The sequence below is a fragment of the Capra hircus genome, chromosome 21, assembly GCF_001704415.2.
Source record: "Capra hircus breed San Clemente chromosome 21, ASM170441v1, whole genome shotgun sequence".
Classification (NCBI taxonomy): domain Eukaryota; kingdom Metazoa; phylum Chordata; class Mammalia; order Artiodactyla; family Bovidae; genus Capra; species Capra hircus.
Window position 1 is genome coordinate 6,820,260 of NC_030828.1, and position 20,941 is coordinate 6,841,200.

General features: G+C 46.1%; 1 protein-coding gene across 3 annotated transcripts in view; it reads left to right on the forward strand.

Annotated features, from left to right (window-relative positions):
- The window catches only part of TTC23 (tetratricopeptide repeat domain 23), a 164,411-nt gene extending 145,690 nt beyond the window's left edge, over positions 1–18,721 (forward strand). For all 3 annotated transcript variants that reach the window (XM_018066112.1, XM_018066113.1, XM_018066111.1), the window contains exons 9-11: positions 2,295–2,444; positions 17,378–17,460; positions 18,196–18,721. In XM_018066112.1, coding sequence (XP_017921601.1) covers positions 2,295–2,444; positions 17,378–17,460; positions 18,196–18,310 — 348 coding nt within the window. In that variant the 3' untranslated portion in view covers positions 18,311–18,721. The remainder of the gene's footprint in view (positions 1–2,294; positions 2,445–17,377; positions 17,461–18,195) is intronic.

Sequence of the window (20,941 nt, forward strand, 5' to 3'; positions counted from 1 at the left end):
TCAGACAAACCAAACAAAACGTCAAATCTATTTAACTTTTCACTATGTTGGAATGTTTGCTTTTCATTTCATGAAGTATTTCTTGTGAGAAACAGAAAATCCTGGAATATATTCTGGATATTCTGTAAGTAGATAAATTGCCAGGAAACTATAGTTTTCACTTACATAAAAACATCAGTGTGCCCAGAGAAAGAAGAGCCTGAAACTAAGAGGGATTAAAGCTGTTGGGACCCAGACCCCAGATCTGCCGCTGGTGGGCTGTCTGACTCTGAGCGAGCTTCTCAATTGCCCTGTGCCTCGGTTTCCTCCTCTGTCAAACGAGGACTAAAATTGTCCTTACGGAAAGGAAAGAGTGCGAGGAAAGGAAAGGAGCTCACACACATAAACCGTTTAGCACAGTTCTTGACATGTAAAGGACACAATGCATTTCATGTTAGTTTTTATTCTTCCTACTCAACTAAACAGACTGGTTCCAAATTGGGAAAGGGGTACAGTAAGGCTGTATATTGTCACCCTGCTAATTTAACTTATATGCAGAGTACATCATGAGAAATGCCAGGCTGGATAAAGCACAAGCTGGAATCAAGATTGCTGGGAGAAATATCAATAAACTCAGATATGCAGATGACACCACCCTTATGGCAGAAAGTGAAGAAGAACTAAAGAGCCTCTTGATGAAAGTGAAAGAGGAGAGTGAAAAAGTTGGCTTAAAACTCAACATTCAGAAAACAAAGATCATGGCATCCAGTCCCATCACTTCATCGCAAATAGATGGGGAAACAGTGAGAGACTTATTTTGGGGGGGCTCCAAAATCACTGCAGATGGTGACTGCAGCCATGAAATTAAAAGATGCTTGCTCCTTGAAAGAAAAGCTATGACCAATCTCAGACAGCATATTAAAAAGCAGAGACATTATTTTGCCAACAAAGATCAATCTAGTCAGAGCTATAGTTTTTCCAGTAGTCAAGTATGGATGTGAGAGTTGGACTATAAAGAAAGCTGAGCACTGAAGAATTGATGCTTTTGAACTATGGTGTTGGAGAAGACTCTTGAGAGTCCCTTGGACTGCAAGGAGATCCAACCAGTCAATCCTAAAGGAGATCAGTCCTGAATATTCACTGGAAGGACTGACGCTGAAGCTGAAACTCCCATACTTTGAGCACCTGATGCAAAAACGGACTCATTGGAAAAGACCCTGATGCTGGGAGGGATTGAGAGCAGGAGGAGAAGGGGACGACAGAGGATGAGATGGTTGGATGGCATCACCGACTCAATGGCCATGAGTCTGAGTAAACTCCAGGAGTTAGTGATGGACAGGGAGGCCTGGTGTGCTGCAGTCCATGGGGTCGCAAAGAGTTGGACACAACTGAGCGACTGAACTGAACTCAACTCAACTAAAATTGGTTCCTGTAACATCTGAGGAGGCATTTTCTCCGGGGATCTTTTATGCATTCTCTCTTCAGAGTTCACACCATCCCCCTCCCCCCTGCCAACCTCTCCACCCAATGAACATTATTTTCTGATTCCTATTTGAGAAGGAAAGTAGGCTCAGCTTATGATACCCAAACTCATTCCCCTTAAAAGTGAAAATACATATCAGGCATATCAGTCACATCATTTTCTCAGGAGGCACTGGTACTGGCATTTTCTTTATCTAGCTTTGAACTTAAAAAAAAGATTATTTAAATCGGAGGATAATTGCTTTACAATATTGTGACGGTTTTTGCCATAAATCAATATGAATCAGCCACAGGTATACATGTGTCCCCCATCCTGGACCCCCTCCCACCTGCCTCCTCACCCCATCCCTCCAGGTTGTCCCAGAGCACAGCTTGGAGTGCCCTGCCTCATGCGTCACACTCTCACTGATCATCTGTTTTACACGTGGTAATATATATGTTTCAATGCTCTTCTCTCAAATCATCCCACCTTCTCCTTCTCCCACTGAGTCCAAAAGTCTCTTCTTTACGTCTGTGTCTCCTTTGCTGACCTGCACATAGGATCGTTGGTACCATCTTTCCAGGTTCCATATATATCTGTTAATATATGGTATTTGTCTTTCTGACTTACTTCACTGTGTATAATAGGCTCCAGTCTCATCCACCTCATTAGAACTGACTCAAATGTGTTCCTTTTTATGGCTGAGTAATATTCCATTGTGTATATGTACCATAACTTCCTTATCCATTCATCTGTCGATGGACATCTAGGTTTCTTCCACGTCCTAGCTATTGTAGATAGTGAGGCAATGAACATTTTTATTTAACCAGACTGCTTTTTACTCCTTTCGCAGAGAGCCACTTCAATCCTCAGAGAGTCCCTGGAGGCCAAAGTGGCAGTGTTCGGTGATTTCAGTCCTGAGGTGGCAGAGACATACCGGCTCCTGGGTGTGGCCGACCTGGCACAGGGGAACCAGACTGGGGCCCAAAAGAAACTGAAGAAGGTAAAGCTGTAGCCCAACTAACTCGGAAAAAAATCCTCCTGCCCTTCCTGCCTCTGCACTGCACTCTTCTTAAATGAAACTATACAGGTAGCTTATTTAAGTTAGATGACATCAGTGTTGCAGTTGATCTCAGCTAATGCTTTTTGGGGCAAAAGATATAGTAATCCTCTTGTGCACATAGATTTTTAAAATAAAGTATCAATTATTCTTCACCATGCACATAATTTTAAATTTGTAAGTAATGTAACTCGTCAAGCTTACTTTACTCTTTCTGTACCCTCAGTTTATAGAGGAGCTCTTCCACATGCTCCTCTAGTACTTATGTTTATTTCTTTTTAAGTTGGAGTTTGTGTGGATGGCATAAGGTACAGCTCTAATGTTACTTTCTTCCCAAATGGCTGCCCAGTTGTCCAGCACCATTTTATTAAAGAGTCCCTCTGTGCTCCGGTGAGTTATGATAACACTTTCATTATATAATACTACATTTTCACATGTACTTGAGTCTATTTCCAACTTTCTTTCTATTCTACTTTTTCCTTCGTTTATTTGAATTCCAGTACCTCATTGCCTTAATTATAGAGATTTCCTAGCATGGTATAGTATCTGGTAGGGTTAGACTCCCCTCATTGTTTTTTATAAACCCCTAGAATATCAGATTTTCTGAATATTCTGGCATGTTTGTTTTTCCACATGAATTTTGGTATCAACTTGTCTAGCTCCATTAACATCTGGTGATATTTTCTGGAGAACTGTGTTACGTATAAGTGGGTCTTGGGAGGACTGACGTCATTATGATGTTGAGTCGTTTCACCAGAGAGCAAGGGGCGTCTTTATCTGTGTTCCTGTCTCCTGTAGTCTCACTCAGGAACATTTTAAAGTGTGCCTCATATAGACTCGTGCATTCTCACCAAATTGATTTCTAAGCATTTTATATTCTTTAATGCTATTATAAGTGGAGTTTAATCCACCATTGCGTATTTTGACTGGTTATTTTTGTGTAGACACACACCATAGGTTTCTCTGTGTTAATTTTATGTTCTGCTAGCTTGCTTCTTTTCCTGTTTGAGTTAATTTGAGCACTGATTCTCTCAAGTTTTCCAGGTATACTATTACATCATCTGCAAACAGTTTACTTTCTGTTTTCCAAATTTTCTGCCTCAGATTGATTTATTTTTGTCTAATTGAATTGCCTCATACCTCTAGTACAATAATAAATAATGTTGGAATAATAGGTATTCTCGCCTCATTCCTGGTCTTAGTGGAAATGTCTCTAGTGATTCCTCATTTAATATATGCTGACTTTGGACTAAGATTTATATATTTTATTGTGGTTAGGAAGTATCCAAGAATTTCTATGTTTATGAGTATTTTTTAATTAGAAATAATTGCTGGATTTTATTTTGATAAAATAAGTTTGTCAGCATCAGTGGAGATAATGAGATGATTCTTCTTAGATCACTTAATATGGATGCATTTTATTATATCAAACCGACCTTGCATTCTTGGAATAAATCCACTTAGTCCTAATGAATTATTCTCAATGTGATATTGATTCTGTTTGCTAATATTTATATTTTGCAACTATTTTGTACCAATACTTGTAAGTGATATTTGCCTAAATATCAATGTTATTTTCCTTAAAATAATTTGGAAGTTTACCTTTATTGTCTATGTACTAAAGGAGTTTATACAACATTAAAACTATCTAGTTTTTGAAAGTTTGCACCACCTGTGAAACTCTTTAGGCATGGTGCTTTTAGTGGGGTGATTTCCTTTATAATTTCCTCTATTTCCTTTACAAACCTTTACAACAGTTGGTCTGTTAAAGCTTTCCTTTACAACAGTTGGTCTGTTGAAGCTTTCCTTTACAACAGTTGGTCTGTTGAAGCTTTCTATTTCTAATGGGGTCACTTTGTTAAACTATGTTTTCCCAGCTAATTATCTATTTCACTTACATTCAGATTTATTTGCATAAAGATTTGCCAAATAGTCTCATGAACTTTTAAATTTTCCACCTTTTTAATAGTTATTTACCCATTTTAATTCTTAGTTGGTTTTTTTCACATTTTTTCTTGACTGAGTTAGTGGTTTGTCTATTTTGTTAATTATTCTTAGAAATGGAATTTGAATTCCATGGATGAATTGCCTTCCTATTCTCTATTTCATTAATTTCTGATTTTATCTTTATTCTTTCTTTCCTTGTGAGTTATTTGTTTTACTCTGTTGGGATTTTTCCCACCTTTTTGAATTGGGACTTTAATTCATTTGACTTTTCATTTTTACTGATATAAGCATTGTAGGCTATGAATTATCCTCTTATTATTGCTTTAAATGCATTGATAAGTTCTTTCATGTTGTGTTTTCATTACATTAATTAGTTTTTAAAATGGTGAAAACCTATTTAAGTAAAATAATTGCCTAAGTCAAAAGAATTAACTTTAGTTCTGAGTGAGCTATCCTTTAAGTCAAGACTTTTTCTCTTTCTATGACTTCTGATTCTGCTGCAAAAGTCACCAGATTTGGTAACATGCATGTTGCCTGTTTTGTAATGAGATAATATATGTTCATTATCAGTCTACAATAGTTATCAGATATCTTCTATGGGCCCATTACTGTGGTAGGCAGAATGGGGAAAGACAATCAATAGCCAAGAAAAATATGCTTCTTGTCTTTGTGAGACTTTCTAGTCTAGCCAGGAAGATATATTATACCAACCAATTTAGAGAATTTAAACATGACACAGATGCCAAAGACGCTATGGTGAGGGAAATGCGAGAAAGGAAGCTGAGGGTGGGTGGCAGTTGCTCTGGGTTTCTCCAACCCCCACTTTTAAGCTAATGCTTATTGAGTGACTGTTATGTCCCCAGCACTAAGTTAAATGGTTTATATCTGTTAATTTATATAAGCCTTATAGTAACCCTAAGATGTGGATACCTCTGCTCTCTGTTTTCACAGAGAGGGAAACTGAGGCTGAAAGGATGTGTCTAGGCCTGGACTGCAAAGCTGGGAGCCATCAGAGTGGGGATTTAGCCCCAGGCAGCCCGTACTATGCCATCTACTCTACACTATCATCACTTTCCCTTCGTGGGCTTCCAAATAAGATTCTGTTTGAATAGGTGCTTCTTGTGCTTAGAGAAAGTTTGGAAACCAGTGGCAGAGTACGGAGAATGCCAAGATCAAGATAAGTAGGAGCCTTTGGGTTGCCACTGACAATATAACTCAAATTAGCTCCGGTATAAAGAAGCATCTGTTGTTTCATGGTTTCCAAGGAAGCTCTGACAGGTGTATGGTTAGCAGGGCAAAGACCCAGTGGAGCCTCAAGAGAGTCAAGGCCAGACTCAAGTGCCACCAGGGCTCTCTCTGCCCAGGAACCCTGCCTGCCTCTCTGCACCTCCTTCTCCTCCTCTCTCATGGAGGCATCTCCCCTGCCAGCAGGGGATGGCGTCCAGCCCTCCAGAGCTTTACTTCCAGCCCCCACCGCCATTTCTCAGTCAGAGCTTGGAAGTTCTCAGGCAAAGACTGAAAGGCCTGGCTTGGAACCAGTGCCCACCCTTGACCAATCACCTGAGGCCAGGGGTGTGGTGCGGGTGTAAGACAATGGTGCCTTTCAGGCCCCTGGGTGGCCCACAGTGGAGGGGGTGCAAAAATCACTATCCTTTGATCAGACAACCTGGAACAGGGTCACTAGAGCCCCTCCCTATGTGGGGGCATGTGCACTGAGTATAGTAGGCTTGCCGCAGCCCCTACCCTTAAGAGAGTCGAGGCGAGTGAAGAAATTACAGACTGTAATCCCCTAACTCTGATATTATGTGCTCAGTTCTGTGCTACATGTTCATACTATGATCAGTGGGAGAGAGGGGATTAGAGAAGGTGGCCAGATAAAGTGAAAGTGAAGTCGCTCAGTCGTGTCCGACTCTTTGCGACCCCATGGACTGTAACCTACCAGGCTCCTTCATCCATGGAATTTTCCAGGCAAGAGTACTGCAGTGGGTTGTCATTTCCTTCTCCAGGGGATCTTCCCGACCCAGGGATTGAACCAGGGTCTCCCGCATTGCAGGCAGACGCTTTATCATCTGAGCCACCAGGGAAGCCCAGATAAGTAGTCCTGAAAAAGAGCATTGCTGAGCAGAGAAAGGAATTCCCACATCAGAAATGAGGTGGAAGAGGAGATTCAGGGGCAAGATAGTGACACCTGTTTAAGAAGCTGTTTCTGTGTGGCCCCTAAGTTAAAAATGGCTTTTACAGATGATTATAAAATCTGTAATCATTTCACAGGTGATCATAAGTTGATTTGATGGTAGAGAACACTGACTTTAAACCCCAGCTAAGTGAAAATTTGTGCTTTTGCTTCAGTCGTGTCCAGCTCTTTGCGACCCCATGGACTGTAGCCCACTAGGCTCCTCTGTCCACGGGATTCTCCAGGCAAAGATATTGGAATGGGTTGCCCTTTCCTCCTCCAGGTGAAATTTTATCCCCCTGCAAAAAAAAAAAAAAAAAACATTATTTTCATTAGTAGAACTAGATTACCAAAAATAATGTACTTATTATTATTATACCTTAAATTTTGCCTACAAAAGTTTGTTCCCTCTCTTACGAGGTAAGTACCTACATAGTAGCTCAATTTATATCCCTTGGCCCAAAAAACCTACAATATTTACCACCTGTCCTTTGCAGAAAAAAATTTCTGAACCCGGCTCTAACATCTGGGAGCCACTGAGGGAATTTTAAGCAGGGCACAATCGCTCTATATTTGTTTTTTGGACTTTTTTTTTAATCAATGTGAGGACAGTGTTGGAAATGGAATGGGGTGGCCCAAGAATTGAGGCAAGAGGCCTCCGTCGTCTCATCTGTAAAATGGAGATAACAGCAACACGGGGCCCAACTTCCCTCCCACGGTTGTTCTGAGGCGGGGATGAGGTGAGGCCAGCAGGGCTGCTCCAGTCAGGGCCTGGCCCAGCCGGGTGCAGAGCGCAGGAAGCCCAAGGGCCCAGGCGGAGCTGTTCCAGCCGAGGCGTCACCCTCCCTGCAGGAGTCTCCTCTCCGCTCCCGCTTCCTTATTTCTCCCCTGAGCAGTGAAGATGAGATAGAGAACACCTCTGCCGAGGGTTCAGCTCGGTCAACTCCAGGCAGGGGAGAGGACCCAGGAGTACTGGAAGGCAACAGAAGTCAGCGGACGAGCAGGAATTTGACTTGAGGCCACGCAAGCCTTCATGTCGCCTTGCTGACTCCAGGAGGGCTGCTTTGGTTCCACTACTGACCGCACACTGGGGCCCAGGCTTGCTGCCGCTAGGGCAGCCCATGCATCTCTTCCAAACCTCACAGCAGCCCCCCAGGTCAGACCTGACTAGCTGTGATTTACAAGCAAGGGGCCTGAGGCTCTTAGAAGCTAAGTAAATTGTCTGTGGGAAAGTTACCATTAAGCAAAGCCCACATTTTCCTCAATGCCACTGGTTTGCCAAGCGTTGGTCTTAAACCCCCTGCATCAGGGTCATCTTCTGAAGCAGAATCTGGGGCAAAGCACAAGGGGCCCAGGGACCTGCAGTTTAGCTTAAGTTGAGAATCACTGCTCCGTGCTCAGGCTCAGCTGGAAATCAGCTCAGCTTCAGGAAACTCCAGGCTTCATCACTCCCAGAGTCTGCAGTGGAAGTTGGTGACGTGTTTTCCGTTTGACTTCATTAACCATCAGTCCTGAATACAATGACTTTGACATTTTAAAGCTATCTGCCACTTGCCAGAGTCAGAGAGGAAAGGGCAGAAACATGTGTCTGCAGGTTGTGCTGGCTGTGGTACACAGAGCCCTCATTTCTATTCTCACCCACCTGAGGACAGGACTGGTCGCTCCGCGAACACCAGGGCACACACAGGCTTTGCTGAGCTGGACTCTTCTCAGATGCCATCTGGAGCACAGAGCTCTGTGGAGCCAGCACAGCTCTCTAAAGCTCCTGGCCCAGTGTTCCTCGTATTTTCAGCACCACAACAGCTGCCTCCCCCGAGTTGTCAGCTCTGGAGCAGGAGGCCGCTGACTCCATTTTCAGACGTGCCCGCCTCTGCTGAAGGCCCAGGCGTGGCCCTGTGCACGCGGAGAACAGGAAGGCACAGGAAGCAGGGCCGACGGCGGGAGTGTTTCTGAGACAAAGCCGTGTTGTCCACCTTTCCTTCAGAGACGTCTGCAGGGGAGCACTGGAGAACTCTGGTGGCTCCAGATGGAAATTTCCACCACAAAACTCACGTTTTTCTACATGGAGACCTAGATTTTCACCCAGGGGAAAGGCTGCAAACGGGATTCACAGAGACTGTTTCCTAGGCCAGGAGCATCTCCGGACTAACCCCGGGCCCAGTACTGTGTGCAGATTGGGTCCCATGGCAACCTGGTCTCCCTGCTAGGTACTGTCACCATCAGGGTTCCGCCCACCACCTGATGACTTTATAGATGTGGACATTAAACATTTTCCATGAAATAACTATTTTATGTGACCTCTCTCTCCAAGAAATTCAAAGCCCACCATGATGAATCATCTGAAGAAGGGAAAGGAAACGTTTCTTATTCATAGCTTGTATGTGAGAAAGCCCATCCTGGACAGGTCTTATGTGGTCACAGGTCGAGTCTCTATTAGAACAGACCACCAGGTCCCTGCTGTTTCTCCATCCTGCCAAACACACAGGGCCTTCTGCACGGTTCACGTCCTGTCACTCCACCAGCGGCCCACCTAGTTTCACTTTCCCTTCAGCTGTTGTCGTGGTTTCCTCATTGCCCTGGATACTGGACCATCCAGAGCCTAGTTTGGAGTCCCCGTAGAGCCCCGTATTAGCCCATTCTGCTTTCATGGGTAGAGTCTGGTTCGTCCTTGATCCCTTAATCCTGATTTTTCTAATCATCTTTGACTAACCCACTGTTGGGCTGCAGCAGTCCAGTTCAGATCCCTTCGGAAAGAAAAGAGGGTCATACTGACATTGATTTCATATACAGAATCCTGTTCTTGTTTTGAGAAGTGTGCTTAAAATCACCTGAAGCACTCAGTTACTGGAGATGTTTGTAGATTGGTTGATAGAGTATAAGAATGGGAGGTGGTGGTTAAAGTGGTCAAGGGCTTAACCTTTTGTGGGGAAACTGTGGAGCCTCCTTTGCCTGATACAGGCTGGGTGGGAATCAGAATCCAGGTCTCCTGGTCACAGGCTGCCCTACATCGTCAGCTGCCAGGCAGAGTTCCTCTGCTCGGGATCAGCCCCGTAACTGTAGCAGCCTGGACACAGCCTCCATCTTCCCTGTCCCTTTGAAAACATGTATAAGCTCTGAACACAGACTGCCCAGGACAAGGCTACATTTGCTGTGCAAAGTTGCTCTAATATGAGAATGCTTACCGTGGCTTGTGGTGGATGCGTGATGTCTCAGACCTTCCTAAATTGGCATCACGGTCTGGAGGGTACAGGACTGGATCTGGATGGACCATCCTGGCCTGAGAGCTGCTGGGGCTTGTCAAAACCTCACCGGATGCAGGAGAACTGTGGGTTTACGGGGGGACAGCCAGGAATGGAGAGAAAGGCAAAAATCTACCACATAAATCCAGTGTGACCTTAAACAAGTGGAAAGAGGGAGTGCCAGAAGTGTTACCACACTCCGGAAGGGCGGGGCGGGACGGCTGAGCTCCACGTCACGGGGGAGCCCGGCCACGAGAAAGCAGTTTGGAAAACTTCGTTTTAAAAGGCAGCTGGATTTCTTGCTCTCTGTGGCTCAGAAATAGGCGGCCCCAGCTTTTCTACCAGCAGCTGGCCGTCCCCTTGTAAGGAAAGCCGGAGCCTGGCTGTGGGCGCGCGGCAAGCCCGCTGGTGCCCGCGCTCTCTGCGTGTTTGTGTTGCGGTCGTCCTGGAGAAGGATGGTGGCAGCTGGCTCCGAGACACTGGCCAGGGGCTGGAGCAGAGTCATGGGGGAGTCGAGGGATGTCAATAAGCATGTAGAACCCACGGCCCTGGGCACCTCGGAGGTGAGGAGCGAGGGAGGCAGCAGGGAGAACAGGACGCCGAGGGGGCGCCCCGATGCTCAGGGAGGGCTGCTCCTTGGCCGCTGTCCAGGGCAGCCGGGGAGCGCAGGCCTGGCCTCCCTTCTGTTCTTCCTCCTCTCCTGTCCCCTTGTCCCAGGGGCCCTGGCCCCGCTCCATCTGTGTTCTCTCATGGGAGGTTTCCTACCCATCTGTGCAGTAACCCACAGGTCTCTAACTCATTGGCCTTCCAAGGAAGGGAGTGTGTCTGAGAGTGTGTGTGTGTGTCTGAGTGTGTGTGTGTGAGAGAGAGAGAGAGAGGGGAGCAGGGTATGCTGCCTCAGACTCTTGCCGCTCCTTCTGCCCGGAACCCCACCACCACCTCCCTGCCCCCTACCTGACCCTCTTCATATGGCTCACTCCCCATCCTGCACCTCAGAAAGGCCTTCACTGACCCAAGCCTCCTCTACCACTACTGACCTCTCCCCCACCTTATTCTTTCATAGCCCGCATCCTTGATTCTCTACCATCTCTCTTACGAGCAGCCATGCCGTGTTTGTTTACACGTTTTTAAATACCTGGCTCTCACACAACACTGGAAACCCCCTCCGCTGCTCCAGCCCCGAGATGGACGCAGGGTTGGCATCTGGCGAGTGCTGAGCATACACCCGCGAGAATGTGTAGCTGCAGCGGAAGACAGAGGTCCAGAGGGTGAGGCTGGTGTCTGAGGGGCTGGGGAGGCCTGCCCCGCCCACACGTGACCCTGTTTTTATAGGGAAATGCTCTCTGAGGAGCTGTGTCTCAGCTTGTCCTTTCATTTCCCCACGTTCATCATTTAAGGAATCATTTCTGCTTGCCTTGGGAAGCTTAGTAAATGAAAGCATAACTGTGTTTTTCTAAACATTTAAGGCATTTCATACTTCCACATATTTTAACTTCCGATGTCTTCTTTTCTTCTTAATACTAACCTTGAGAACTGACATAAAAAAAGCACAGTTCATGTGTTCCTGGGTAATCTCTCCTCCACATACTCTAGCATCAGATAATACGTGTAAAGAAGAGCAGTGATTTCAGATTCTCAGCATTAGTCTTTTAAAATATTTTACCTTTCTCAGGCTTTGTTTTTCATTTCAAGTAAAGACAAAATACATGTGCTCGCTTGAAAGTTTGGCACAGACCCTTCCCAGGCAAGAAAATATGTCTTTCTCCATTTTCCGTCATTGAGTCTCGTACCTTGCAACTGAGATGGCTCCTTAACTGCAGCCCTAGCTGCACCGCCTCTCTTATTAAAAAGGATATGTCCCAGCAGCACTTCTGTTGTCAGAAATTTCCCAATAGAAATGATGATGTGGTTTCAGGACTTAAGACTGGAGGTTGAGGGAGAAAAGGAGAGATCAGGCCACTTCTGCAGAGGAACTGCCATGAAAATAAGTGGCCCTTAGTTCTAGTTGCAGATTGTCAGAGATCCCCCCAAGTCAGAAAATACGCTCCTTTGTGGGTTCAGGTCTTTAACTGTTGTAGTTTTCTAAAGCCAGAGTAGACTGAGTCGGCTAACCTCTGTGCTGAAGCTGCCGCTGAGCCACCCGTGTGTCCATACAGGGAAGGGTGCTGGCTGGGGGGCTCGGAGGTGGGCCAGAGCAGGCAAGTCAGTGCCCCCAATCCCAGATTCCTTGGCCTCTGGGCTCCTTAGAAACCTAACTTTCAAAACTCAAAGTCGTGTCAAATATAATTTTTAAGGTTCTCACCAAATGCTCAAGATTGTGTCTAACTCCCCTGGCATTATGGATGCCCCTAAAAGAAAGTGGCACCTAGGGGACACAATTCTGCTGTTGAGCCCCCGGATTATGATGGAGGAGGTTTGTGACACCACATCCACATGGAGCTTCCTCACCAGACATCTCAGCAGCTGACGTGTCACTGGAGCCCTGTGGTCTAAACACATCTTACAGACCCATATAAGAACTTCATAAGTGGATCTTTTATTCAACCTATTTAGTCATTCATTAATTTAGCAAATACTGCATCTACTTAGGCACCGAGGACTGTGCAAGGCCCTGGGACACAAAGGTGAGCAAGACAGACACGGCCCCTTTGGTGACAGCTTATAGACTAGCGTGAAGCTCAAGTCCCCTTCTGCCTTCCTGAAGCAGGAAAGGTCTTTCGTATTTAGGGAACAATGAAAACACAAATGACTTCTCCCAGTCCCTGCAGATAAAATCAAGAGAACACAAGCGATATATGGCTTCCTAAAACTCATCTGGAACCTCAAAATTTGGGGGGTTTTTGTCCATTTAAAAAATGACAAACACCCTTTGGAGGCTGATTTCAGATCAGAGTGTACTGGACTCCTTGGGAGAACTGGGAGAGTACAGAATACCTTTACTGGTGGAGAATGTTCTGTTGAGGCCTGAGGAGTTCTTTACTTGGTTCAGTGAGATATTTACAATGTCGACTTAATCTCTGTCAATATTTTTAACAAAAGAATTGAAAAACTTACCTCACACAAAAATGTTTCAGCAAATTTAGCTAGGCGCCACGGAACACTGAAAATTCAATTTATGTTTCTAGATAAAAATATATAGCTAATTACATATATATATAAATATATATGTACCTATGTATACGGCTATGTAAGGTGTTTTCTAGTTAAAGTCAGTAATGGATTATTTCACTACTTAAGAAGCGTTAGCTGTTAGAGACCGTTTCAGGTACTGGATGAACCAGTCCTCCCTGTCCGTCCTGGCATGTCCTCCCTGGGCACTGTCATCACAAAAGAGACTGGGGCTGAGGGTCTGTGTCCCTGCTAGTTGACATCCTTTTACACCTCTTCCCTCTTCAGCTGGAGTTTTGGGCAAATTTCATTAGTGAGTACGTGAAAGTGAAAGTCGCTCAGTCGTGTCCGACTCTTTGTGACCCCATGGCCTATACAGTCCATGGAATCCTCCAGGCCAGAATACTGGGGTGGATAGCCTTTCCCTTCTTTAGGGGACCTTTCCAACCCAGGGATTGAACCCAGGTTTCCCACATTGCAGGTGGATTCTTTACCAGCTGAGCCACAAGGGAAGGCCATTAGCAAGTATAAACAGACTAAAAATGAAACCTATTAACACCAAAAAGAAGAGAGTCTTGACTCCTGTGACTTAGGGGGTAGGACGGGATGGGCTCACCTCCCTCTGGTCTTGCTTACTGGAAAGGGTCACTTTACCCAACCATGGCCCTCTCTCCTAACGCCACTCTCTCTACACAACACCCCAGAGAAAATGAGCCGCAGGCTCTGGGACAGAGCTAGTAGAACCAGTGAGAATCGCCTCCGTACTGTCAGCTGCCATGTTCTTCCAGGAATCGTGAATATTCAGCTAATAGTATCTTCCTCCCTAGAGAACAGGAGGCCAGGGAGAAGAAACCTCAATAACCAAAGGAGAATGGGAATTCCGCCTGAGCTTTAGATTTTGGAGGCCCCCTCTTAAAGCAGACCGACCTGAGACCTCAGGTTTTCTCAAATAATCGTTATAAAGTGTGTCAGTAAAATTCTAATGTTTCAGTGAATGAGTTAACATTCATGTTAACATCAGCCCGTCTCAAAATGAGCTGCATCTGAGGCCCTCATACATATATAAACAAGGAAGTTTGCAAGGGGCTTAAAATTCGACCTGATCTTTTACACTGAGTGAAGGTATCCTGGCCAGGTAGGAGGAAATGAAGTCCGTCTGGTAAGACGCGCTCGCCCTGGAGCCCCGCCCGGACGAGGGAGAACGCTCTTGCTTCTCATCCGCCGTCCCTGGGAGCCTCCTCTGCGGGCCCGGCCCCGGTGGCGAGTACCCAGGCTTCCAGTAGCCGTCAGTCAAGCGGGAAGGAGAGCTGGAAGAAATTACAGCGTGTCCCCATCTCCTTCCCCTCAAAGCAACACAGAACTTTCTCAGGGTTCCTAAGTTTCCAAGGTCACAGCCGTCTCCGTGTGAATTAAAGCAGGGTTAGCTCAGTTCCAGGTAATGAGCCGCACGTTGCCTAGACTGGGTCAGGGCCTCCGTGCAGACTGAGAAAATGTGAGGCTTGCTGCTCGGGAGAGCTGGGATCCTCGCCTTTATGGAATTTGGATTATATACGAAATAGAATAACAGGGAAATGTGTACTCCATTTTGGTGTTATATAATTCAGCTAAGAAATAGGGAATATTTTCTGTTATTTCAAAAGCCCTGCCATATTTTCATCTAATAATATTCCTTTCCTCCAAAAGACAACCGCATTCTCAGATTCCAGAACCACACTCTCAATTGCTCAGATTGAACCAAACTTTCAGATGGGCTTGCTGTTTTCCACAGCTCATAAAAACAAAGCCTTTTGGTTGCCTCCATTTTAATTTTCAAAGCCCTAAAAAATTCTGATTGACCCATAAGAATGAATACAGTCTTTAGTATGGAGTCTCCAAATCCTCACACTTTTTTTTGGCTCAAACTATTACCATGTAAAAAGAAATTCAGTCTTTTAAAAATATATTATGAAATATTTCAGATATAAGAAAAAGTATGAATAATATGACAAGCACTTCTGCATTTACTGTTCAGTGTAAGAAATAAAACATGACCCATACAGCTGAAGCCCATGCCCCACTCCATTTCCAAATAACTACTATCCTGAAATAGATATCATTTCATCTTTATTATTTTACTATAGTTTTGTTTTACATTCAAATATGCACACACATATTACACGCATTCATCTGCAATTTGCTTTTTCCTCTCTAGAATCATGAGATTCATCTGTGTGGATAGATACATACGTCAAAAATTTATATGATGTCATCTATAAACAATATACATTATCACAGTTTACTTATCCACTACTAAATATTCCCAAATCATTCTATAAAATATTCCCAAATTGGTTGTACCAAATTTAGTGCCCACTGTCAATATATAAAAGAATTCTTGTTGCCTCATATTTTTACAAAGCTTGGTGTTATCATCAGACTATAATTTTTTGCAATCTGTTAGAAGTTTTCATTTGCATTACTGGTTACTAGTGAGCTTAGCTGTGTTTATTAGGCAGTCTGTTTTCAACTTCTTTGAATAATCTGTTTATATCTTTTGATCGTTTTGCTATTAGTAGCTTTTTTTTCTCATTACCTTATAAGAGTTCATTATGTATCCTGAATGTTAATCCTTGTTCAGTTTTGTGCAAATATTTTCCCTCAGTCTGGTTTGTCTGTACCTTGCCTAGGGTACATTTTGGAGCACAGATGTTTTGAATTTTAATGTAGTTAAATTTCATCAGCCTTTTACTTTTGATGTGTCTGGATCTTGTCTAAGAAATACCTCCCTACCTCAAGATCATAAAAAGATATCCTTCAATATTTTCATCTGTAAGTTTCAGGTTTTCATTTTACAGTTAGTTCCCAAAACTATCTGGAGTTAATTCTTCAGTTTGATATGGGGTAGGAGTCCATTTCCTTCAATTTGGAAAACCCACTGGTTTCATAGTTCCATTTACTGACCAGTTCAGCTCTTCCTTACGGACTCTTCAGGGCCACTTCTGTCATCTATCAGGTGTTAGATTCTACCAGTTTTTGTTGATTTATCTGGGTGAAAACCACTGTCTCTTAATTACTAAAGTTTTTTAAAAGGTCATGACATTCAGCAAAGCAAGTCCCTCCATGTCATTCTTCAATATTATTTTGACCATTTTGGGCACAACTCTCATCTCTGTTGAGCAGGACAGTAGGGAGAAATCAGGACAAAGCCACTCCTGCATAATATACAGCTGAATATTTAACTCCTAAACAAATCAGCTTCTAAGAAATTGCTGTGTATAATGAATATAGAAAGCTCATATAAAGCATTTGTTTACAAAAAAGCAAAAACATTTTAAAAGCTTTTCTGAGCTGTAGCAAAGGTCATTTAAAATTAGAAACCCTTCCTCTGGTCCATAGCAATGTGCTTGCCTATATTTTCTAAAAATACAACTTTTAAACATAGTTTTGCATACAGATAGTCACAGTAGGGCCTCCCTGGTAGCTCAGCTGGTAAAGAATCCACCTGCAATGCAGGAGACCCCGGTTCGATTCCTGGGTTAGGAAGATCCCCTGGAGAAGGGATAGGCTACCCACTCCAGGATTCTTGGGCTTCCCTGGTGGCTCAGACAGTAAAGAATCTGTCTGCAATGCAGGAGACCTGGGTTCGATCCCTGGGTTGGGACGATCCCTTGGTTGGGACGATCCCTTGGAGGAGGGCATGGCAACCCACTCCAGTATTCTTGCCTGGAAAATCCCCATGGACAGAGAAGCCTGGCAGGTTACATACAATCCATGGGGTCGCAGAGAGTCGGACATGACCGAGGGACTAAGCACAGCACAGAACAGTCACAGTGAGTTCTATAGAACAGTACTAAAACTGCACATGTTGCCTAGATCCCTCAGAGAATCCCACCCCCGCCCCCAGTTTTGTTATTGGAGCATAGCTGCTTTACAATGTTGTGTTAGATTCTGCTATACAACAAAGTGAATCAATTACACAGAATATCTACATTGAAGGTCAGACTGTTCCTGGGAGAAACCTTGCTGCTGCTGCTGCTAAGTCGCTTCAGTCGTGTCCGACTCTGTGTGACCCCAGAGACAGCAGCCCACCAGGCTCCCCTGTCCCTGGGATTCTCCAGGCAAGAATACTGGAGTGGGTTGCCATTTCCTCCTGCAATGCATGAAAGTGAAAAGTGAAAGTGAAGTCGTGTCTGACTCTTCACAACCCCATGGACTGCAGCCTACCAGGCTCCTCCGTCCATAGGATTTTCCAGGCAAGAACACTGGAGTGGGGTGCCATTGCCTGAAATCTTGAGAATGCACTAATTCCTTCATAGCAAGGGTCTGTGAATGAGATATTCTTTCTCTCATTCAAGGGAAACTTGATTTTCCTGAAAAATGCTCTCAGTGACATTCTCATAACCTCACGATGACTACTTGGTGTTCTGCAGTGTCTTCAGATCCAGACCCTCTTATATGGACCCCAGGACAAGAGGACTCTGGCCACCCAGCAAACCATGGACATCCTGTCCAAGTGAGTTAACCTCCCCCGACACTGTTTACTTTGCCGTCAGAATCTCAGAGGAAGCTGGTTCTGTAAGGTTCAGTGGAACTTTCCATGGAAAGGACAGTCTACTGACTGTCTTCCCATTACTCATAAACTATGCAAGCCCAGTTCCTTTGAACACTCAATTGTATAATATCTTCTTGCCCGATATCAGGAAGAAATAAGCTCTCGGAGAACGTCAGAAGCACAGGCTGGGGTTCGTCCTCTTGCAGACCGGCTGCCTGCTGGTCATGTCACCTGCTGGAGGCCGAGGCACACGGTCCTACGCGGCCTGCGGGCGCTTTGACCTCACCCGGGCGCCGGCCTTCTGGCCTGGACCGCGCAGAGCCTGGTCGCGGGCGGGACCGGCTGGCCAGGGGCGCCGTGGCAGACCCTGCCGGCAGGGGCCGCTGTCTCAGGCGCCGCCAGCTCCGGGACGGGCCGGCAGGGGGCGCCGCTCAGGCCCCGCCCTCAGGGCCGGGCCCCTTAAGTCGCTGAGGGTCCGCTGTGTCCGCTTGGCGAGCATGGCCGCGGGAATCAGAAACGGGAGGAGAAACGCTGGGTTTTCCGCTCCTGCGGAGCCCCCTCTCCTTTGCCTGCCCTCCTGGGGCTCCCTCGGAAGTGCAGCTCAGCACGTGCCAGGCTGGTCTTCGCCGCCGCCGAGGCCGGCGCCAGGCGCGAGGAAGCCGGGGCCGCCACACTGACCCCTCTGCTTCTCCGCAGGGCCCCCGAGGTGCCCGCGAGGCCGCGGCCGTCCCCCGGAGCCAAGGCGGCCTTCTGCGCCGGCGGGAGGCCGCACAGCGTGCCTGGGCGCGCCAGGCCCAGCGCCGCCGACTGAGCCCGCCCTGCCGCCCCCCGGGGTGCGCCCCCCAGGTGCCCCGCACATCTCTCCTTCCGGAACGGAGCCTTCGACAGCCGCTGCTCCGATTTCTAGGCCGACTGTGTGCTCCGAATGCAAAGCCACCCCACACCTCCCATGGGCCCCATGTGGACATTGGTGCCCCTCCTGGTGACCTGCCCTTCTATAAAGCATTTTTCTTTCTGCTACCTTAGTGGTTTCTTCTGGCCGACAAGAGTTACCATCAGCACTGCTGCGGCTGCAGGCTTCGCTCCCTCACCATCTGATTGTGTATGGGGTGTACAGCCCCTTGTGCAGGGTCTGGAGTCAGATTTGGAGCAGGAAGATTGTGGACAAAAAGCTCTTTCTTATAGGAAGGTAATAGGGGTTGAGAATAAAATGCTAATAAAAAGAAACTTGGGAGTGTTGCGATCAGTATGTGTTTGTGAAATGAAGCTGCCCCAGAGCTCCTGGGAGCCTAGGAAGGGGCCCCGAGGAAGCGTCTCCTCCCTGGTGCAGCCCACCACTCACTGAATTTGGTGGACCACCACGGGGTGCTAAGAACCGAGGACATGATAAACGGGACACTGTCCCCATCTCTCAGAGCGTGCCACCCGACAGGGGCACGGGTCACTGACACACATTACGGTGGAGCTGATTGAATGACAGCAGAGGGAAAGAGCCTGGTACAGTGGATGGGTGACAAATGGCCCTAAATTTGCCTCGAGGTCGGAGGAGGCAGGTGTAAAAGAGAGGAGAGCCGGGAAGGAGTGAGGCAGGCACAGAGGACTGCCGACTCCCAGCGGCTGCTTCCGGCGGCCTCCACTCCAGCCGCGGGGCGTGGCTGCAGCTCTGGAGTGCTGTTTTGAGTTAACAGCCCTTGGCCCCTACTCTCCTGACTGTGTTCTGGGTTCAGCATGCTGGGGTATGGAGGGTGGGGTTGGCTGAGTGCTCAGGTCCACGGTGGGCTTCAGTCCCCTGGCAAGAGGCCGGCGTCAGTTGAGAACAGGAGTGGCTCGTTTTGAGCACCTTTCCCCAGGTGAGATCCAGAGCTGGGACCAGGTTGAGCCCGCAGACGGTGGGAGTGGGGTTTTATCCCCACTTCTCACTGTCCCTTCATAGCCCCTCTCTCATCCCTTGGGCTGTGGCCCAGTAGGGCTGCAGGCAGGCGCTGAGATGGCAGCAGGTTGCAACATGGTCCCCTCTCACTCCAACACCCAGGAGGAAACACAAAACCTCCATTTGTGCTGGGCAGCATATTGAGAACAGATATGGGAAATGAACCCAAGTTCTGGGACAGCGTGGAGGGAGGTGGGACCCCTTGTCCTTGACAGCGTGGCAGCTGACTGCACAGGCCACCCCTGCTGGTACTCACCCATCCCAGGCAGGCTTGTGGGATGAAGGCCACATGCAAAGGTGTGAGACGTGGCCACTGACTGTCCTATTTGGTGAAGACATGGACTTTGATGCGTATGGTGGGAAAGCATTTTAAGTACATACTCCAGTACACTGGAGTCTGCCTCAAAAATGTTTGTGCAACTCAAAAATTCCTTTGCTGAGGCCCTCAACACCAGTGTGAAAGTATTTAAAGTGGAGCCTCTGGGAAGTAATTAATACATGAAGGTCAAGCCCCCAGAATGGGATTAGTGCCCTTATAAGAAGAGCCAAGAGAATTGATCTTTCTACCCTGTGAGGACACAGCAAGACAGCCGTCTGCAAACCGGAAGACAACACCCACCAGGAACTGGCCCCACCAGCACTGTGATCTGGGATTCCCACTCACCAGAACGGTGAGAAATAAGTGTCCATTGTTTAAGTGTCCCAGCCTGTGGTATTCTGTTCTATTATGGCATTCTATTATAGCAGCCTGAGCAGACTAAAAGCCCATGCTGGGTTTTTGAAAAAACAAAATGCAAATTCTGATGTTGTTTATTCCTCTATTTCTCATAGGATAATATCTTGGAATCACAAGAACTAAAACACTTTTTTAATTTAGCCCCCACTTTGAGGAATATTCTCTATCAAATGTCTCCCATCTATTAAATGTGTTAACTTCAGAACAAAAGGAAGACTCTAGCTATTTATGTTTTGGTTTGTTTCTGTAAAAGGCTACAAACAGGTAAGCATATCTACTCCTTTGTCTCAAACTAGTGCAATTTTTTTTCAAGCTCCCAAGAAGTGGCCATGATTAGCCACTCCAATTTGCACTTAAGGTTAATAATGAACCACCTTGGTATGCTCAGGATTGTTTTCATTTTGGCACTGAAAGTTCCACGTCCCAGGAGAGACCCCTCCATTCAAGGGCAAATGGGATGGCTGCTCACACTGCTGTCACTAGTATTGCAGGCTGTCATGATGACATTCTTACCACAAGCTGTCCCGTCTGTATTTTAATATGAACCAGTGGTTTACACACTATCTGCCATGCCTTCTCATTCTGTGCTAACAATATCGAGTTCTGATTCATGTGAGTAATTAAATAACTGAGACTTTTCATATATATATTCTCCCCAGTGATTCTGTGCCACCATAAAAAACATGCACAAAAACACATATATCCTTTGATTAGAACTTAAAAACCACAAAACACCTACTGGAAAACATTCATTCTCTTTAGGAACAACATGGGGG